Source organism: Micropterus dolomieu, linkage group LG21 (genome assembly GCF_021292245.1).
Source record: "Micropterus dolomieu isolate WLL.071019.BEF.003 ecotype Adirondacks linkage group LG21, ASM2129224v1, whole genome shotgun sequence".
NCBI classification, from domain to species: domain Eukaryota; kingdom Metazoa; phylum Chordata; class Actinopteri; order Centrarchiformes; family Centrarchidae; genus Micropterus; species Micropterus dolomieu.
In genome coordinates this window covers 25,600,178-25,615,414 of record NC_060170.1, presented here as the reverse complement: position 1 = coordinate 25,615,414, position 15,237 = coordinate 25,600,178, and the positions used below count along the sequence as shown (strand labels likewise).

General features: G+C 45.1%; 3 protein-coding genes across 14 annotated transcripts; 2 read left to right on the top strand and 1 right to left on the bottom strand.

Annotated features, from left to right (window-relative positions):
• Positions 1-671: 671 nt before the first annotated feature.
• On the top strand, positions 672-1,683 carry LOC123960416 (cell wall integrity and stress response component 4-like). 2 transcript variants are annotated; one of them, XM_046035136.1, is made up of 4 exons: positions 672-911; positions 1,103-1,188; positions 1,255-1,355; positions 1,494-1,683. In XM_046035136.1, the coding sequence occupies exons 1-4, from the start codon at positions 683-685 to the stop codon at positions 1,681-1,683; spliced, it is 606 nt and encodes a 201-aa protein (XP_045891092.1). In that variant the 5' UTR covers positions 672-682. The 2 variants fall into 2 exon arrangements, with proteins under 2 accessions (XP_045891092.1, XP_045891093.1); XM_046035137.1 differs by having other exon boundaries at positions 1,447-1,632.
• Positions 1,658-6,204, top strand: LOC123960415. The gene is made up of 4 exons (XM_046035135.1): positions 1,658-1,969; positions 2,062-2,231; positions 2,627-2,793; positions 3,194-6,204. The coding sequence occupies exons 1-4, from the start codon at positions 1,797-1,799 to the stop codon at positions 3,296-3,298; spliced, it is 615 nt and encodes a 204-aa protein (XP_045891091.1). The 5' UTR covers positions 1,658-1,796; the 3' UTR covers positions 3,299-6,204.
• Positions 6,205-6,491: 287 nt separating this feature from the next.
• On the bottom strand, positions 6,492-10,653 carry LOC123960414. Of its 11 annotated transcripts, none has more exons than XR_006822509.1 (10): positions 10,360-10,652; positions 9,590-9,644; positions 9,440-9,505; positions 9,103-9,367; positions 8,414-8,443; positions 8,257-8,307; positions 8,036-8,071; positions 7,875-7,956; positions 7,746-7,803; positions 6,849-7,632 (listed from the first exon to the last, which is right to left on the bottom strand). XR_006822509.1 is itself a non-coding variant. In XM_046035134.1 (9 exons), exons 2-8 carry the CDS (start codon positions 9,594-9,596, stop codon positions 7,758-7,760), a joined length of 495 nt encoding a protein of 164 aa, XP_045891090.1. In that variant the 5' UTR covers positions 9,597-9,644; positions 10,360-10,643; the 3' UTR covers positions 6,849-7,632; positions 7,746-7,757. The 11 variants fall into 11 exon arrangements, 3 of the variants coding, with proteins under 3 accessions (XP_045891087.1, XP_045891090.1, XP_045891088.1); XR_006822508.1 differs by having other exon boundaries at positions 9,103-9,361; positions 10,360-10,651; XR_006822512.1 differs by having other exon boundaries at positions 7,746-7,776; positions 9,103-9,342; positions 10,360-10,643.
• Between the last annotated feature and the right edge of the window lie 4,584 nt (positions 10,654-15,237).

The following is a 15,237-nucleotide window of genomic DNA, read 5'->3' as shown; positions in this document are numbered from 1 at the left end:
TGCCACCAGCACTGCCACCAGCACTGCCACCATGTCGTCCAGCACCGCCACCAGCACCGCCACCACGTCGTCCAGCACCGCCACCAGCACCGCCACCATGTCGTCCAGCACCACCACCAGCACTGCCACCAGCACTGCCACCATGTCGTCCAGCACCACCATCAGCACTGCCACCAGCACTGCCACCAGCACTGCCACCAGCACTGCCACCATGTCGTCCAGCACCGCCACCAGCACCGCCACCACGTCGTCCAGCACCGCCACCAGCACCGCCACCATGTCGTCCAGCACCACCACCAGCACTGCCACCAGCACTGCCACCATGTCGTCCAGCACCACCATCAGCACTGCCACCAGCACTGCCACCAGCACTGCCACCAGCACTGCCACCATGTCGTCCAGCACCGCCACCAGCACCGCCACCACGTCGTCCAGCACCGCCACCAGCACCGCCACCATGTCGTCCAGCACCACCACCAGCACTGCCACCAGCACTGCCACCATGTCGTCCAGCACCACCATCAGCACTGCCACCAGCACTGCCACCAGCACTGCCACCAGCACTGCCACCATGTCGTCCAGCACCGCCACCAGCACCGCCACCACGTCGTCCAGCACCGCCACCAGCACCGCCACCACGTCGTCCAGCACCACCACCAGCACTGCCACCAGCACTGCCACCATGTCGTCCAGCACCACCACCAGCACTGCCACCAGCACTGCCACCAGCACTGCCACCAGCACTGCCACCATGTCGTCCAGCACCACCACCAGCACCGCCACCACGTCGTCCAGCACCGCAACCGCGTTGTCCAGCACTGCCACGTCCAGCTCTTTGGGGTCCAAAGGTGATGGCAGTTGGACCGATGATGCTCTGCTGGCTGAAGCTCTCGCCACTTTTGAAAGGCAAGGTATGTCAGTTTTTGATTTTCATTTATGGCTTGAATTAATGTAATTACATCATGAACCTCATATTAAGTCATCATTAAGAATCGGTATCAAGTAAAAAAAGTTTGAGAATAATACTGAGGATGATTGAAGCTCGTAATAGGATTACAGTTTTGTCCTCCAGCTGCAGATTTTTGTCCTCATTTCCATTCAGGGGACACTGACCCGACCCCTCCCGGAAAAGAGGCTGAACCAGAGCCTCCACACCAGCCACAGACAGACTCCATTCCACAGCCACCTGTTAGGCCACAGTTCATAGATCATGACCATCAACATGTAGTTTTATACTAATACATACTCCTCCAGCACCTGGTGGTCAACATGGGAGGACCTCTGATGTTACTGGCGCAGCGCTGCTGCCAAGCAAAGCCCCTGTGGCCCCGGCAGCAGTGGCTGCTTAACCGGAGGTAATATATGCAGCCTAGTGAAGGAAAAAGATTTATAGTAAGAGAACACAGTAGCTGGTAGATTAAGTTTTTGTCTTTGTTATGCTACCAGATAATATTTGAGGGATGGCATAAATCGTGGGAGTCTGGTCCTCACAGGCTCCCCAAAGCAGATGTCAGGTGGCTGAAAGAGGATGCTGAAAGAGGGCTCTTCCAGAAGGAAATGTCTTATGAGGACAAGCACGGAAACATCAGGAAGAGGAAAGTCCTCAAGGGTGACAGGATGTGGTTTGATCCACATCAGCAGACTCCTTCTTTCGCAGCCGTGTGTTTTTCTGGAGGCCAGTAGGTGTGTGGGGTTACAGCCTTCGCTGTCCCAGGTCCGAGTGCCCCGCACGCGCCCAGAAGGACACTTTTCTGTACCGCTGTGGATACTCCAAAACGGTCAGACAGATCTGCCACATGTCTGGCTGGTACTCCATGCTGACAGAGGTCCTGGCCTGTAACGCGTGCAGGAAAGCTGCTAAGGAGTCTGAGCAACATGTCATCGGTCGCTTTGTGGCGTGGGAAGCAGCCATAATTAACCAGCTCAGCACAGCTCACCGAGCCGCGTTCCCTGCCATCTTAACACTAATGTGAGTCTTTGCATCATTTCTAATTAAATGTTATACTAGAGAGCATTTAATCTGAGTTTCACCGGCATCACACGATTGTGCTGTAATTTCAGGCGTGGCGTGGACAAGCAGGTGGTCTGGCTGATGAGGGATCGCAGTGAGGGCAACACCATGACCAAGGTGTGGAGGCACATCCAGGAAAGCCACTGTGAGGAGTATCTGCACAGAAAAGACCTCTACACCACCCTCCTCAGCCAGCTCAATAAGCCCGGTGGGATCATAAGTAAGTCAGTCGGATTTGAGTTATTTGTTGTGCTCTTCCAGTGCATAGTCGCAGACTGTGTAAAAACGTGAATGCTGTGTCAGATTTAAGAAATAGGTCGTTTTAATCGGGTAAACAGAATACAACAGGAATGACACTGCAACAGGAATGAGGGAGCTCTGTCGGCGCCCTCAGAAGATTCAAACTGGGCAGGAGAAGTTAACTAAGTTAACTAGTTGATCAACACTGCTGGTAGCACTGAGCCCATTAGATTTCTGGAAATGAAAAAATAAAAATCTCAGATAGTGCAAATGGTGTTGAGAGATGCAGCAGTCTGATCCAAAGAATCAGAGATTTCCCTTCAGGAATGGAGTTTGTATCTCTGTGTGTGTGAACATCAATTTATCTGCTTACAGGGACTCTCAGCCATCAGTTTCAGCATCCGCCACCAAGGAGGGAGCTGCCGTCCCCAAAGCTGCTGAGGAAGTGCTTCCTCCTCGCTGAAACAGAGAACATTGAGGACTACCGCACTCAGATCATGTCCACGTTTGGCAAAGTCCTTAAGTACGACTCCACCAAGAAGGTAATTTGACTCAGTCTTTTGAAGGGGAACATGTTTCACTGAATTGAACTAAAGTGTGTACTGAAGATGACGTTTGGCTGCAATGGTCATTTAATTTGAAGGCAGTTTAGAAACTAAAAGTTCTGTTTAAAGTAAGCTTTATTGCCAAACAAACTTCAGTGTTTACCTCCAACATTGTTTCTCCTGTCTCGATGTGCGTCATATCATTTCATAATTAATAATTAATCGACAATAGTAATAAAGCAATAGCTCACGGCAAGCCGTTATATACTCTTATTGTATTGCTTTTTAAGGGGCATTCCTCGGCTGTATAAACTGTAAAAAAAAATGTGACAGTGTGTTGCACAAAGTGAGGAGGCTCGCAGCTATAACAGTCACTTTGTTTTGTGTATGTCATCAGATCTGCAAGAAGCTTTCTGGACAAGGAAAAGGGACAGCAGAATGGTGCACAAACGTGGCCAATGAGCTTCCGTCCTTACCTGTGAGGAGTCTCTGGACAAACTGAGGCCAATGGCTGAAGGCCTCATGGCGAGATATAGGAGAGCAAATGAGGCACCTCCTGAACTGATGTACGTGGATCGCGGCTGCTGTCGTGTGCATGGTGTCTCATCTTTGGAGCAGCTGTTCAGTGAGTGGGCCGACAGCGGCATGATGGTGCGGCTCGACATCTTTCACTGGATAACCAGGTTTAACGCGAACAGATCACCACCCAAAATACGCTCTCTTCAAGTCCGCGCTTTCTGCTGCTGTGTTCGTGTATAACAAGGACGACCAAATATGCTTCTCTGTCTGATGGTCAGATCATTGAAATGCACGTCGGCAAATCTGATCTGAAGCATTACGTCAGGAGGATGACGGTTGGAGTCCGCGTGCAGAGTGCCATCGACATCCTGAAGGGAGCGGCTGGAATGGACGAGAACCAGATCCATCTGTTCAAGGATGCAGCAGCCATTGACTGGGTCTGGGAAAACCAGCAGAAACACCTGGAGTACATTCAGGATCCGCCAGGAAGAAACATGTACACCATCACCAAGTATGTCACCCGTAACGGCGTGCGCCTGCCGTACTACAGGACCGTGAGAGGCAGCAACAGCCTGGAGAGCTTCCACTCCTTCCTGCCCAGCATGATACCGGGGCCCCACTGTGCAGCTGTCCCCTTCCTGGTCTATCTTCTCAGCGGCATCGCACGCTGGAACTCTGAAAGGGAGTCTGCCAATGTGCCTCATCCAGAGGTGCCAGGAGTTTTTCGGCGAGCCGGAGGAGGTAAATTACCGACCACCTGTTCCTGCTGGTGACGAGCGAATTGGTTTGGAGTATCTGTTCTCCCAGTCGTCAGAACCTTTCCATGCTCCTGACCATTACGCTCAGGCCAGAGAGACGTTTCGAGCAGCCGAGGATGAAGATGATGATGATGAGGTGGTTGCTGACCAGGAAGAATCCCTGGAGGAAGATGCGGGCTACAACTTTGACAGCGAGACTGACAATCTGACTCCGCTGAGGAGGAATCTACGTCTTACCGACCAGGTTGTGGCTCCTGAGCTGGATCCCTGTGTAGAGGATGTGTGTGGTCCAAATCATCTCCCCGGGTACCAACATGTAGAGGAGCTGAGCAGAGTACTTGTTGAGATTGCCTTGGAGGAGGGAAAGCTTGCTCTCAGTGACTCTACAAGACAGAGAGTCGTCAGCGCCTGGAACAAGCTGGACCTCCACGACCGCAGCATCCAGCAGTTTGACAGCCTCTACTCAGCACGCTGGGGTAACGCTCTGTTCGGCCGCACCAAAGGTGAGCCGTCCGAGTCGTCTTTGGTGCAAAAGTTGAAGTTCAGCAAGCGTTACTCAGCCGCCCACCTGCTGGACTCCAGAAAGAACCGGCTGATGTACTGCATCATTAAACAGCTGTGGCTTCATCCTGACTGTGGCGCAATGGCTCGAGGGTCGCCACAGAAGCACAAGATCACCAAAATGTACCAGCGTGTGCAGCAGAGAGTGACCGTGGATGACACTGACCTCAGCAAACTCGGGATTCCCATCCTGAAAATAAACTCCAAGTGCGTTGCTGAGTTCATCAGGAGACAGGAGGCCCTGTCAGCCACAAATGTGACAGATCAAGGTTTGGCTGTCCTCCGCCGTCATCAGAGTGTTTCTAGTACTAGCCAACCCTCTGCAGCAGAGCTCCCGAATGAGAGACCGCACACCAGTCGACCTCAAGTGCAGTATGAGGTCACTCCATCTTTGGCAGGCACCAGAAAACTCAAACCGAGGCATGACCATTTCGCCGGTCAACCCCCCGCTCAGCTGCCAGTTGCACCGATTCAAACCGCCTGTACGTTCAGGCAGCCCACAGCACCTACCTTTACATGTTTTCTAGTTGTTCCCCAGGTGCAAGCATCTGTTTCACTCCCCCAACAGCCTAGCTCGATGATCTCACCGGCAAGGTCAACTCTGTACAAGAGGAAGAAAGCAGAGTGCAGTGGCACTGGGCCTCAGGGCACAGTGAGACTGTACACCTGTGCGCTGTGTGGCCAATCCACTCAAGGACACAAAAAGTACAGGAAAGAAACTGTGAAAAATCTAAATCATCCACCTCCAGTGAACTCGCTAGCCAGACTTTTGAAAGCTTCGCAGACTTTAAAAGGGCTATGGACGAGGTTTTGGGCCTTCAGTCCCAGACCCCCCCGGCCGTCTGAGCAGACTTTTCCACCTGTACATATTTCAATCCACACTTGCACTTTGCATATTGTTGCTGTGTTTTTACTGTAGCTGTAGGTGAGGTTGTGTGCACTCAGTGCCAGACCCCAGAAGCCTTCTCAGCAGACATTTCAATCTGTACATATTTCTGCTCACAAATGCACTTTGCATATTTTTGTCGCTGTGTTTTTGATTGCTGTTTAAGTTGCTGTGAAAGTTTATATCTTTGAAATCCTTGAAGGACTGACAAAACAGCACTGATTCTACTCATTCTTGTTTGTATTATTAATCTGTATCAGTATTGCCATTATTGTTATTTTAATGTTTATCATTATTATAGTAGTTGTTTGTATTAGAATGATTAGTTGTATTGAAACTGCTGATTAGTCCTGGTGTCCTTTTTAATCAACATTGATAATACCTGTTCAGTGAGTTTGTATGTTTAGCAGCTCAAACCTTCCATTGTCAGATATTTTACGACAAATATAATTACATCTGTTTGTCTATATGTTGTTACAGAGGTAACTCGTATTGTGTAAAGCAGCTTGACCTCTGTTGTTGACCAGTTTGAGGAAACAGAATGTGCTTACCATCTTGTACAGTATGGTTTTATTGTTTTCATGACATTTCAATCATGTCAGTGATTTTGTCTACAATGTAGTGCTGTTTTTCTGTTTCCAATTTCATGGACTTTATTTAATAAAGTGGTCAGTGCTACAGTAACAGTGAGTTGTGAAATATTAATTGATGAATGGGGTATATTTGTTTATCAAAAAATAGGGATACTGATAAAGGGCGCCAGATTACTTACATGAATGACATTTGCCTATAGCACAACAATATCAGATCTTTTCAAGTAGCTTTAATCAGCCTCAGCAATGCTAAATTACTTTTAAGCCTCCCAGCAGTCATAAGGGAATTCATAAAGAGAAGAAGTTACTAATGTATTCACATTAGTAACTTCTTCTCTAATGACTTTGAGGAAAAGACAAAGCATTCTCACACAAATATACTTTTGATATAATAATCTATATTTAATTGAAAACAATATGTCCAGTAACGTGAATACATCACATGAATTATGCTGCATTCTTCAACGGCTTCAAGAGGTATTACAAAAAACTGTATATTCAAATCTGAAATGGTTAATATCACACATATGGAATAGTACAGATGATATCAACAGTCTCTGCAACAGTTTCTTTGAGTGAAGTGAGCTGTATTGTGGACTCCTCCTGTAGACTGCTGCAAATCCCCCAAATCGCGACTGCGACTTCATCGTTTCTGGTAGTAGGGGACTACGTTCACACCCCTCCCTGTCATCATATACAAAGAAAATTGCATTGCAGCCTGTTTTTTTTTTTTTATATATTTTTTTTTTTCAGAGAAGTTTTAGGAGTACATTAAATATTATATGAAAGTCATTTCCTATCATTAAAGAAATGTCTAATAACAACTCTCACATTTTAATTCTCAAATGGAATTACAATTGAATTTGCCATCTTACACCTTCAGAGGGGCAAACCCCACACATCACAAAGAAAATGAAGAAAGAAGTTAAAATAAAAATCATCATAAAATCACCTTTGTGCTTGCAGTAAATAGTGGTACTCGGTATACAGACACATTCATTAACAAAAGAAACCAGTCAAAAAAGGGACAAGGTCTATGTTCTATATTCACCACATCAGGGAACTAAGTGAAGAGTGAGTGTGATCGATATTTGGTAAATATGTGATCAATTCAACATCTGTGTGATGGTGCATACAACGCAGTTGGATCACATGAGGGAGCCACTCCCCAAGCCTGCGTTGCTCATTCATAAAAACATCACCACCCTGACAACACACTGCACTAGGCCACTAGAGGGCGCGCACTTTAGACCAAAAACAGCTACACTTCTAAACTTGATTTGCACTTCGCGTAGCAGAGGATGAATCTCGCTACATGCATTTGTCAAATAAAGTACCTTTACCTTTGCCTGGGGTGGAAGCTTGTACAACATATAATAAAAAGTACCCTCGTGCACACATAACATGCTTATTTACAAAAATCTGCAAAATACAACAAATTAAAATGCTGCAGGAGTTTAAGCTCGGGTCACACTGAGGAGAGCTGCCACTATCCAATCCAGGACCAACACCACAATCTCTGAAGGTGTAAAAAAAAAAAAAAAAAAAAAAGTCATCTCAGAATTAGTATATTTACATCTAGCTATTTGCACATACTATGGGCTATATGCTGGATATTCAATGATCACTAACCTCTCACTGGGCTTACTGCTTTGTATCTCTTCTAGGGGTACAGTCACATGCAGAGTCACTGAAATTCAGATTAACCATGATGACATGATATCACAATAGGAACTTTCTGAATAAGAATATTTCCATTACCTTACTGGCTGTTGATGTTGCTCTCTGCATCGTCTCTTTTTACAGAAACACAGATATAAGCCTACTAGTAGGCATACTAAACCTGTGGAATCAAGAGATAAATATTTAAGATGACTATCAATACAAAGTAAGTGCAACACATCATAAAATGTTGATCTCACCTGATTGTCAGCGTTAGAAAGACAAACATTTTAGCCCTTAGCGAAAGAAAGACGAGGGCAGAGTAAAAGCAAGTCAGATTAGTAGCAAAAGGTGTTATTTTCATAACAACATATCATGGCATACATGGGTGATTTGGAAGGGGAAAGAAAGATTTTCCACAGGCCGCTGTTGACAGCTGATTATCCAGAATCAGAAGAAACATGGTGTAACCAGGACTTACAAACAACTCCACCAACAATGCTTCCAAGTTTTGCATTGTCCATGCGCATATCTGTGGCAACAGGTGGTGACACAACAGAGGAAAGAAGAAACACACCATCAATGGTCAGTCAAAACAGTGAGCAGCATGATGTAAAGTGTATGCAGGAAAAGCTTACCTCTGTTAAAATCACAAATCTTGCTGTGGACTAGTTGAGAAAACAAGAGAAGTGTTAGAAATCGTTATTAGACGTAAAAGCATCATACAAAACAGCAGAAAAGATCTCACATTCATGTAATGTGGCTCATTGACTCATTTAGGAAAATGTGCTGGTCTGGAAATTTTAATTTATCATCAGTGTGAACACTTCAGTCAATTAACTTACAGTGCATATTCAACAGAAACATTTTATCGGCAATAAATATAAGTCTAGTTTGGCATCAAGGCTGTTACTTTTTATAAACAGAGAGATTCAACAGCTTAAAACTGGATGGTGATTTTTTTTTTGCAGTCTGCAGTGATGGAATTTCCATTTCCAACATGAAAGACATTAACAAACAGCACCCTGAGCTGGAGTAGACAATAAGGAGGGTATAAATGAGGCAGTCTCCCCATCTCAATGAGATTACACAAGCAGAATATTTGTTATAGTAATTATAGTTTCTGAACCCAATAAAGTTACATATAAAAAAAAAAAATTCCAAACACCGAATCAGAACAGGGATACTAATGTGCATGTAAATACACTAAATCTGTGAAATCAGTTGTTTCCTGGGCCATCAAGTGAAAACGTAAGTTTGAAGAATGTTGTGAATGATTGCAAGAACACACGAGTGGCCTATGTTAAGGGCTTTAAAAAGTGTATACCTGTGCATTTTTCAGTTTTCATATAACCTGATATTCCTTCAAACTCGCAATCAGCATTTGCGTCGGTGGAAACGAACGCCCGGCCATCATGCTGGCAGACAGTACTCGGTGGTGGATGACCGCTGCAATCTGCGATGGGAGTGTGACTGTGGAGAAGCTCGTCATTGCAATACACGCAAGTCACATTAGCGGCACATCCTGGATTCTGGCAGAAAAACACCTGCCAAGTTGTGTGTCCACCTGTAATCAAGCAGTAGGCCTATATCTATGAAATATGTCACAAAACCTTTTTTTTAATCATGGAGAGTGGTGGTCAAGAGAAGACATAGGGGCCTACCTTGACTTGCTGCAACTGCAAACCACTGAGCGAGCACAGGAGCACACAGCAGAAAGATGTATAGCCCTGTCAAGAAAACAAAAATACAAACTAAATTGAAGACTGTGGTTGACATTGGACACAGTTTGAAGTAAGTTGTCAGAAACCTACCGTTCATGTTATAGATCAGTGCTGGGAGGTATAGGCTATTGTTCCCCCACGCTTCCTGTTGGAGATGTAGTTTACCACTATTAGAAACTTTACAGTAAGAAACATTAGGCTACAGAAATCCAAACTGTTCTCTACCCTGACATCCTCCTGCCTTTAGGCCTACTCTACAGAACCACTCGTTTCTGTTTGACCGTCATTAGCTCATTAAAATGTTCACAGCACACCAGTAGTTATGCCTCAGATGTTCAGTCTATTTGTCTTCCATATCCCTACTCGAACAGGGTACATGGTTGATACTTTCTCATATGATTATAGTTAACAACAACTACAGCACCACCACAGAAATGCACTGTCTTCTCTCATCCTGCAAGTCACCACAGCTGTGACTCACGAGTGAGTAATTGTCTTCAGGAACTGAAGAGGTGGCATTTAGTGTTACTGTGGGGAACATGTCTGTTTATTTCAATAAGTGGAGACAATTATCTATGTTGCACGATGTGTGGAAATACTTTCAGTTGTCATTTTATTAGCCGCAATTAGCTCAAACTAACGCATTACGCTAATCATTTTCCTTCCGCACCCTAGCAGCTGACCGCGTTCCGCGAGTGTAGTGTAATTGTGAATCTCCCTCGTTGATAGCGGCAATCAGTTCACATGGCAGCCCATGACAGCGCTCACAGGTTATACGCTCTGTAGTTAGCAGGTCATGAGATGCGTTTTGCAATATTGACTGATAAAGCATATGCCTGGTAGTCTTTTAATAAACTTACCTGAATAGGCTATATCCAGATCCACGCGTCAGAGAGACCGAAACGGAACCGCTACCTGCGGCGTTTTCTTGCTTTGTTTCGCACTGGGCTTGTGTGTGTGTGCTGTACCATCCTATCGCCCAGGCCCCGCCTGCGTTTTAGCCACAGTGCCTGATATGGTCTGAATTCAGCTATGAAATGATTTATTTTATTATTATTTATTGAAATGTTTTTAAAAAACAGATTCCAATATTTTTCAATGCTTTCATGCGATGCTTGCCCATATTAATGAAACAGCTGATTACATTATACTGTTGTTACGACCCTTCCGGCTTCCTTTTCCTGCAGGAGGCTGCAGGCAGGGAGGCTGATTGGGCTGGGCAATCACCTGTGCAGCTCTACCTTCAGAGCTTATTTAGCCAGGACTGATCAACCTCTTGCTCTCTCCTCCTAGGCTGACATCCCACTGGGTTTGTCTGGTGTTTCTTCTTTTGTTAATCCTGACAACATACACATCTCACTCATCCATTCACTGCTGACACAACTGATAGTCATACTTTGCCACACCACATATTATTGCTGATCATTTGATTCTTCTTGTACTTTTATAATAAATCATACTATTGGTGTGCAAACCTGATGTGTCTCACCTCCTTTTTGCCACGGGCTAAGAGCTGGCTTGTAACACTGTACTTTGCACACTTATGACTTACTTTTGATTGTTAATGTTTAATTTGTTTATTTTATCTACATATTTAATGGGTGATTCATGATAATTTTTTTAAATAGCTTTCATGTAATGTGACCAAGTAACCCAAAATACATACCAGCAGTGAAGCTTCTTGGATCCCTAAATACACATAAAAAAAACTCTTACGCACTTCTAGGTTCTGGCTCTTAAGAAATAGTACTTAGCACTGTGTAGCATCTTAGCCTAGCTATCTTTGTTCGGACATGTTAGGTTCTTCAGTCAGTGCCATTGACCAGACACGGCATTTGATCTGGAGTTGGTCCCCGGGCGCTGTGCAATGGCTGCCCACTGCTCCCTTCAGGGATGGGTTAAATGCAGAGAATGAATTTTGCTGCATCTATGGGTACGTGACAAATTAAGTACATTTACCTTTATCTCAGTCTTGTCATTAACTGCAGAAAGTTTTGGGTCATCTAGCATCTGATGTAATTTTTTTTGCCTACTCAGTAAAATTTTGTGGTCACCAGTGTCAAAGGCTGCATTCCGGTCTAGTAATACTAGAATGAAAGTGTTAGCAGCACTGTTGACATTTGGATCATTGACAGCTTTTAGTTAGTCCTAAAGTCAGACCACATCACATAGATTGTGGAGTTAGCTATGTAGACAACCTTTTCAAGTATTTTGCAAAGAATAGGGATATTGGAGATTGATCTGTATCTCAGATGGGTTTAAGTTGTTCTTTTTCAGTAATAGTGTAATAATAAAATGCTTGAGGGAAGAGGTGAAGACTCCTGATTGTAACAATAAAAATACATAATGTGACAGTGGAATACATTTGAAAGATTTTGTGGGAACTGGGTCAAGGGAGCAGGTAGAAGAGTTTAGTGGCTGTATCACCTCTTCTGTATCATTAGAGGTAGGTGAAAAAATTATTCATTGTCCCCATGTGGTATGATGATGCAGGGGGAGTGACAGACCAGATCCTATAATATGTGAAAGTGTTATTTCTTTTCCTAATATCAGACTTTTTCTTGGAAGGAGGAGGCAAATTCATGATATTTGATTGGCTAGAGCAGCAATAATGGAGAACAGACATTGAGCATTATTGTGGTTATCTTGTATTATTTTAGAAATGTAGGATTGTCTAGAAAGTGTAATTGTTATAGCTCTTGTATATTTAAGGATTTCAAGGTGAATCAGCAGCTTGGTCTTCTGCCACTAATGCTCAGCCTTCCAGCAGGCTCTCTTTAGCATCCTCATTCTTACCTCATTTTCCAAGGAGCTTTCGGTGTTACAGATACCTTATTGGTTTTTGTGGACACAGGTGATAAACATACCCATTGCATTCTCATGGATAAAAGGCATATTCATTAATGCTGTGCTTAGGGAGCCAGGTCATATTAAAAAAACCTTTGTTCCAGGTCATAAAGGAAACCCAGTACAGCGCAGGTATGTGTGACAGTGAACTAAAATCTTACAATGCTTACAATATCCTTGCTTATTTAACTAATGTCATAAGTCTGTAGATGATAAATCAGAGCCCCCAATCCCCCCCTTAATTCGTGGGGGACTCCGGAGTTGTCAGAGAATTATAAGCTTGTCTATTAAACTCAGAGAGACTAAAGAACCAGTTCTCTGCAAACGATGCCACTTCTGGCAAACTATAAACCCAAAGTCCTCCACTCCATAAACGATTCTCACCTGGCAAATGAGCTGAACCAGTTCTACTGCCGCTTTGAGAATCAATCGGACACCATCCCCTGTGACTCCTCTGCTCAGCTTCAGCCACAGTCCACCACTTCTTCCCCTCCCTCCTCAGAGCTGGCCAGCTCCACCCCCTCCCCTCCTCTCTCCATCATAGAGAGGGAAGTCAACGGTCTTTTCAGGAGGCAGAAACCCCGCAAAGCAGCTGGGCGGACTCTGTCTCCCAATCTACCCTGAAGCACTGTGCTGATCAGCTGTCTCCGGTGTTCACAGACATTTTTAACACCTCACTGGAGACATGCCATTTGCCAGCCTGCTTCAAAGCCTCCACTATCATCCCTGTCCCCAAGAAACCAGGGACCACTGGACTAAACGACTACAGACCCGTCGCTCTGACCTCTATGGTTATGAAGTCCTTTGAACGCCTTGTGTTGTCCCACCTAAAATCCATTACAGACTGACTCCTGGACCCCCTGCAGTTTGTCTACAGAGCCAACAGGTCTGTAGACGATGCATTAAACATGGCCCTTCACTACATCATCCAGCACCTGGACTCCCCAGGAACCTACGCCAGGATCCTGTTTGTGGATTTCAGCTCTGCTTTTAACACCATCATCCCGGCCCTGCTGCAGGACAAGTTCTCTCAGCTGAACGTACCTGACTCCACCTGCAGGTGGATCACTGACTTCCTGACGGACAGGAAGCAGCACGTGAAGCTGATTCCAGGACCATCAGTACCGGTTCCCCTCAAGGCTGCGTTCTTTCCCCCATTCTCTTATCCCTGTACACCAGCAACTGCACCTCCAGTCACCAGTCTGTCAAGCTCCTGAAGTTTGCGGATGACACCACCCTCATTGGGCTCATCTCAGGTGGGAGATCGACCATCTGGTGACCTGATGCAGCCAGAACATTCTGGAGCTCAACGATCTGAAGACCGTTGAGATGGTCGTGGACTTCAGAAAGAGCACAGCCCCACCCTCCCCCATCATCCTGTGTGACTCCCCAGTCACCACTGTGGACTCCTTCCACTTCCTGGGCACCTTCATCTCCCAGGACCTCAAGTGGAAGCTGAACATCACCTCCCTCACCAAGAAGGCCCAGCAGAGGATGTACTTCCTGCGGCAGCTGAAGAAGTTCAGCCTGCGAAAGACAATGATGGTGCACTTCTACACTGCCATCACTGAGTCCATCCTCACCTCCTCCATCACCACCTGGTATGCTGCTGCCACTGCCAGGGACAAGGGCAGGCTGCAGTGCATCATTCGCTCTGCAGAGAAGGTGATTGGCTGCAATCTTCCTTCTCTTCTGGACCTGTACGCCTTGAGGACTCTGAAGCGACCAGGAAAGATTGCTGCTGACTCCTCCCAACCCGGACACAAACTGTTTCAGACTCTCCCCTCTGGCAGGAGGCTGCGGTCCATCAGGACCAAAACCTTTCGCCACAAAAACAGTTTCTTCCCGCCTGCAACTAGCCTCATTAACAAGGCCCGGGTTCCCTACCTTGCAAATGATACAAATGTCTCTGCACATGTAAATACTGTTTCATCTCGTGTCGGGCACAGACCTGGCATGTCGCACATATTTGTTGTTGATTGTTGATCTTTGTTGTATATTTTTATGTTGTCAGTTTATATATTTATATGTACACAATATTCTCTTCCGTTGCGTTACTTCTGCACGACACAGACCCAGAATAGCGCACATATCTGCAACGTTGTTCTTCTATTCCACATTTATATATTTCTACATTTATTTATGTTGACTGTATGTTTGTCTACGTGTAGCACCTTATCACCACAGCAAATTCCTCGTATGTATAAAACACTACTTAGCAATAAAGCTCCTTCTTATTCTTCTGATTCTGATTCTGATATACCGTATTTAAGTCTGCTTAAGCCTTTACATGGTCGCATGAGTCATTTGTCTTCCCATTCCATAATTACCATCTACAAACATAGTCATGTAACTTTTAGGACTCTCTGGGTACCTGGGGATTGTAAATTGCTTCACTATATGTTTTTGTGTTTTTCATGTTATGTTTACATGTTCCAGAAGTTAGATAGTGATGACACAGGATAAAAGCTGCATGTGCGGAGACACAGGGAGCTCCCTTAGATGACACGCTGATGATTGTGTCCCAGTGAGTTCCTTCTGCAGGTGACTTGAATACATTTCATAGAAAGACAAGGGTTTGCCTCAAAATTGCCATGAGAAGCCTTCCTTTTATAGCAGACTCCACCTTCACCCCACCCTCCTGTCTGATTCCCATACATGTGGCTGAGGCTAACTGGCTGGATCAGTGATCTGGATCAATTTTCTGCAAAGCAGTTTGGAGTTAAAACTTAAACAATAACTGAATTATAGCATGAACACAATACAATTTTTAAGCAAACACCTGAGATCCCAGCATGCATTTTTGACTTAAATCTCTCCAAGCTGAGCATATGTGGCTATAATATGTGCAAAAGACATGAAGATTTCCCAATGAGTTGCCTTCAGCAGGC

Excerpts from the sequence above, each read along its gene's own strand:
- LOC123960416 (XM_046035136.1), top strand. The coding sequence starts at position 683 with ATGTCGTCCAGCACCACCACCAGCACTGCCACCAGCACTGCCACCAGC. Across the intron at positions 1,189-1,254 it reads ACTCCATTCCACAGCCACCT|CACCTGGTGGTCAACATGGG; the intron begins GTTAGGCCACAG and ends ATACTCCTCCAG. Across the intron at positions 1,356-1,493 it reads CAGTGGCTGCTTAACCGGAG|GCTCCCCAAAGCAGATGTCA; the intron begins GTAATATATGCA and ends TGGTCCTCACAG.
- LOC123960415 (XM_046035135.1), top strand. The coding sequence starts at position 1,797 with ATGTCTGGCTGGTACTCCATGCTGACAGAGGTCCTGGCCTGTAACGCG. Across the intron at positions 1,970-2,061 it reads CCTGCCATCTTAACACTAAT|GCGTGGCGTGGACAAGCAGG; the intron begins GTGAGTCTTTGC and ends CTGTAATTTCAG. Across the intron at positions 2,794-3,193 it reads AGTACGACTCCACCAAGAAG|ATCTGCAAGAAGCTTTCTGG; the intron begins GTAATTTGACTC and ends GTATGTCATCAG.
- LOC123960414 (XM_046035131.1), bottom strand. Across the intron at positions 8,444-9,102 it reads GAAAACTGAAAAATGCACAG|TCCACAGCAAGATTTGTGAT; the intron begins GTATACACTTTT and ends TTTCTCAACTAG. Across the intron at positions 6,798-7,874 it reads CAACATCAACAGCCAGTAAG|GGAGGGGTGTGAACGTAGTC; the intron begins GTAATGGAAATA and ends ATATGATGACAG.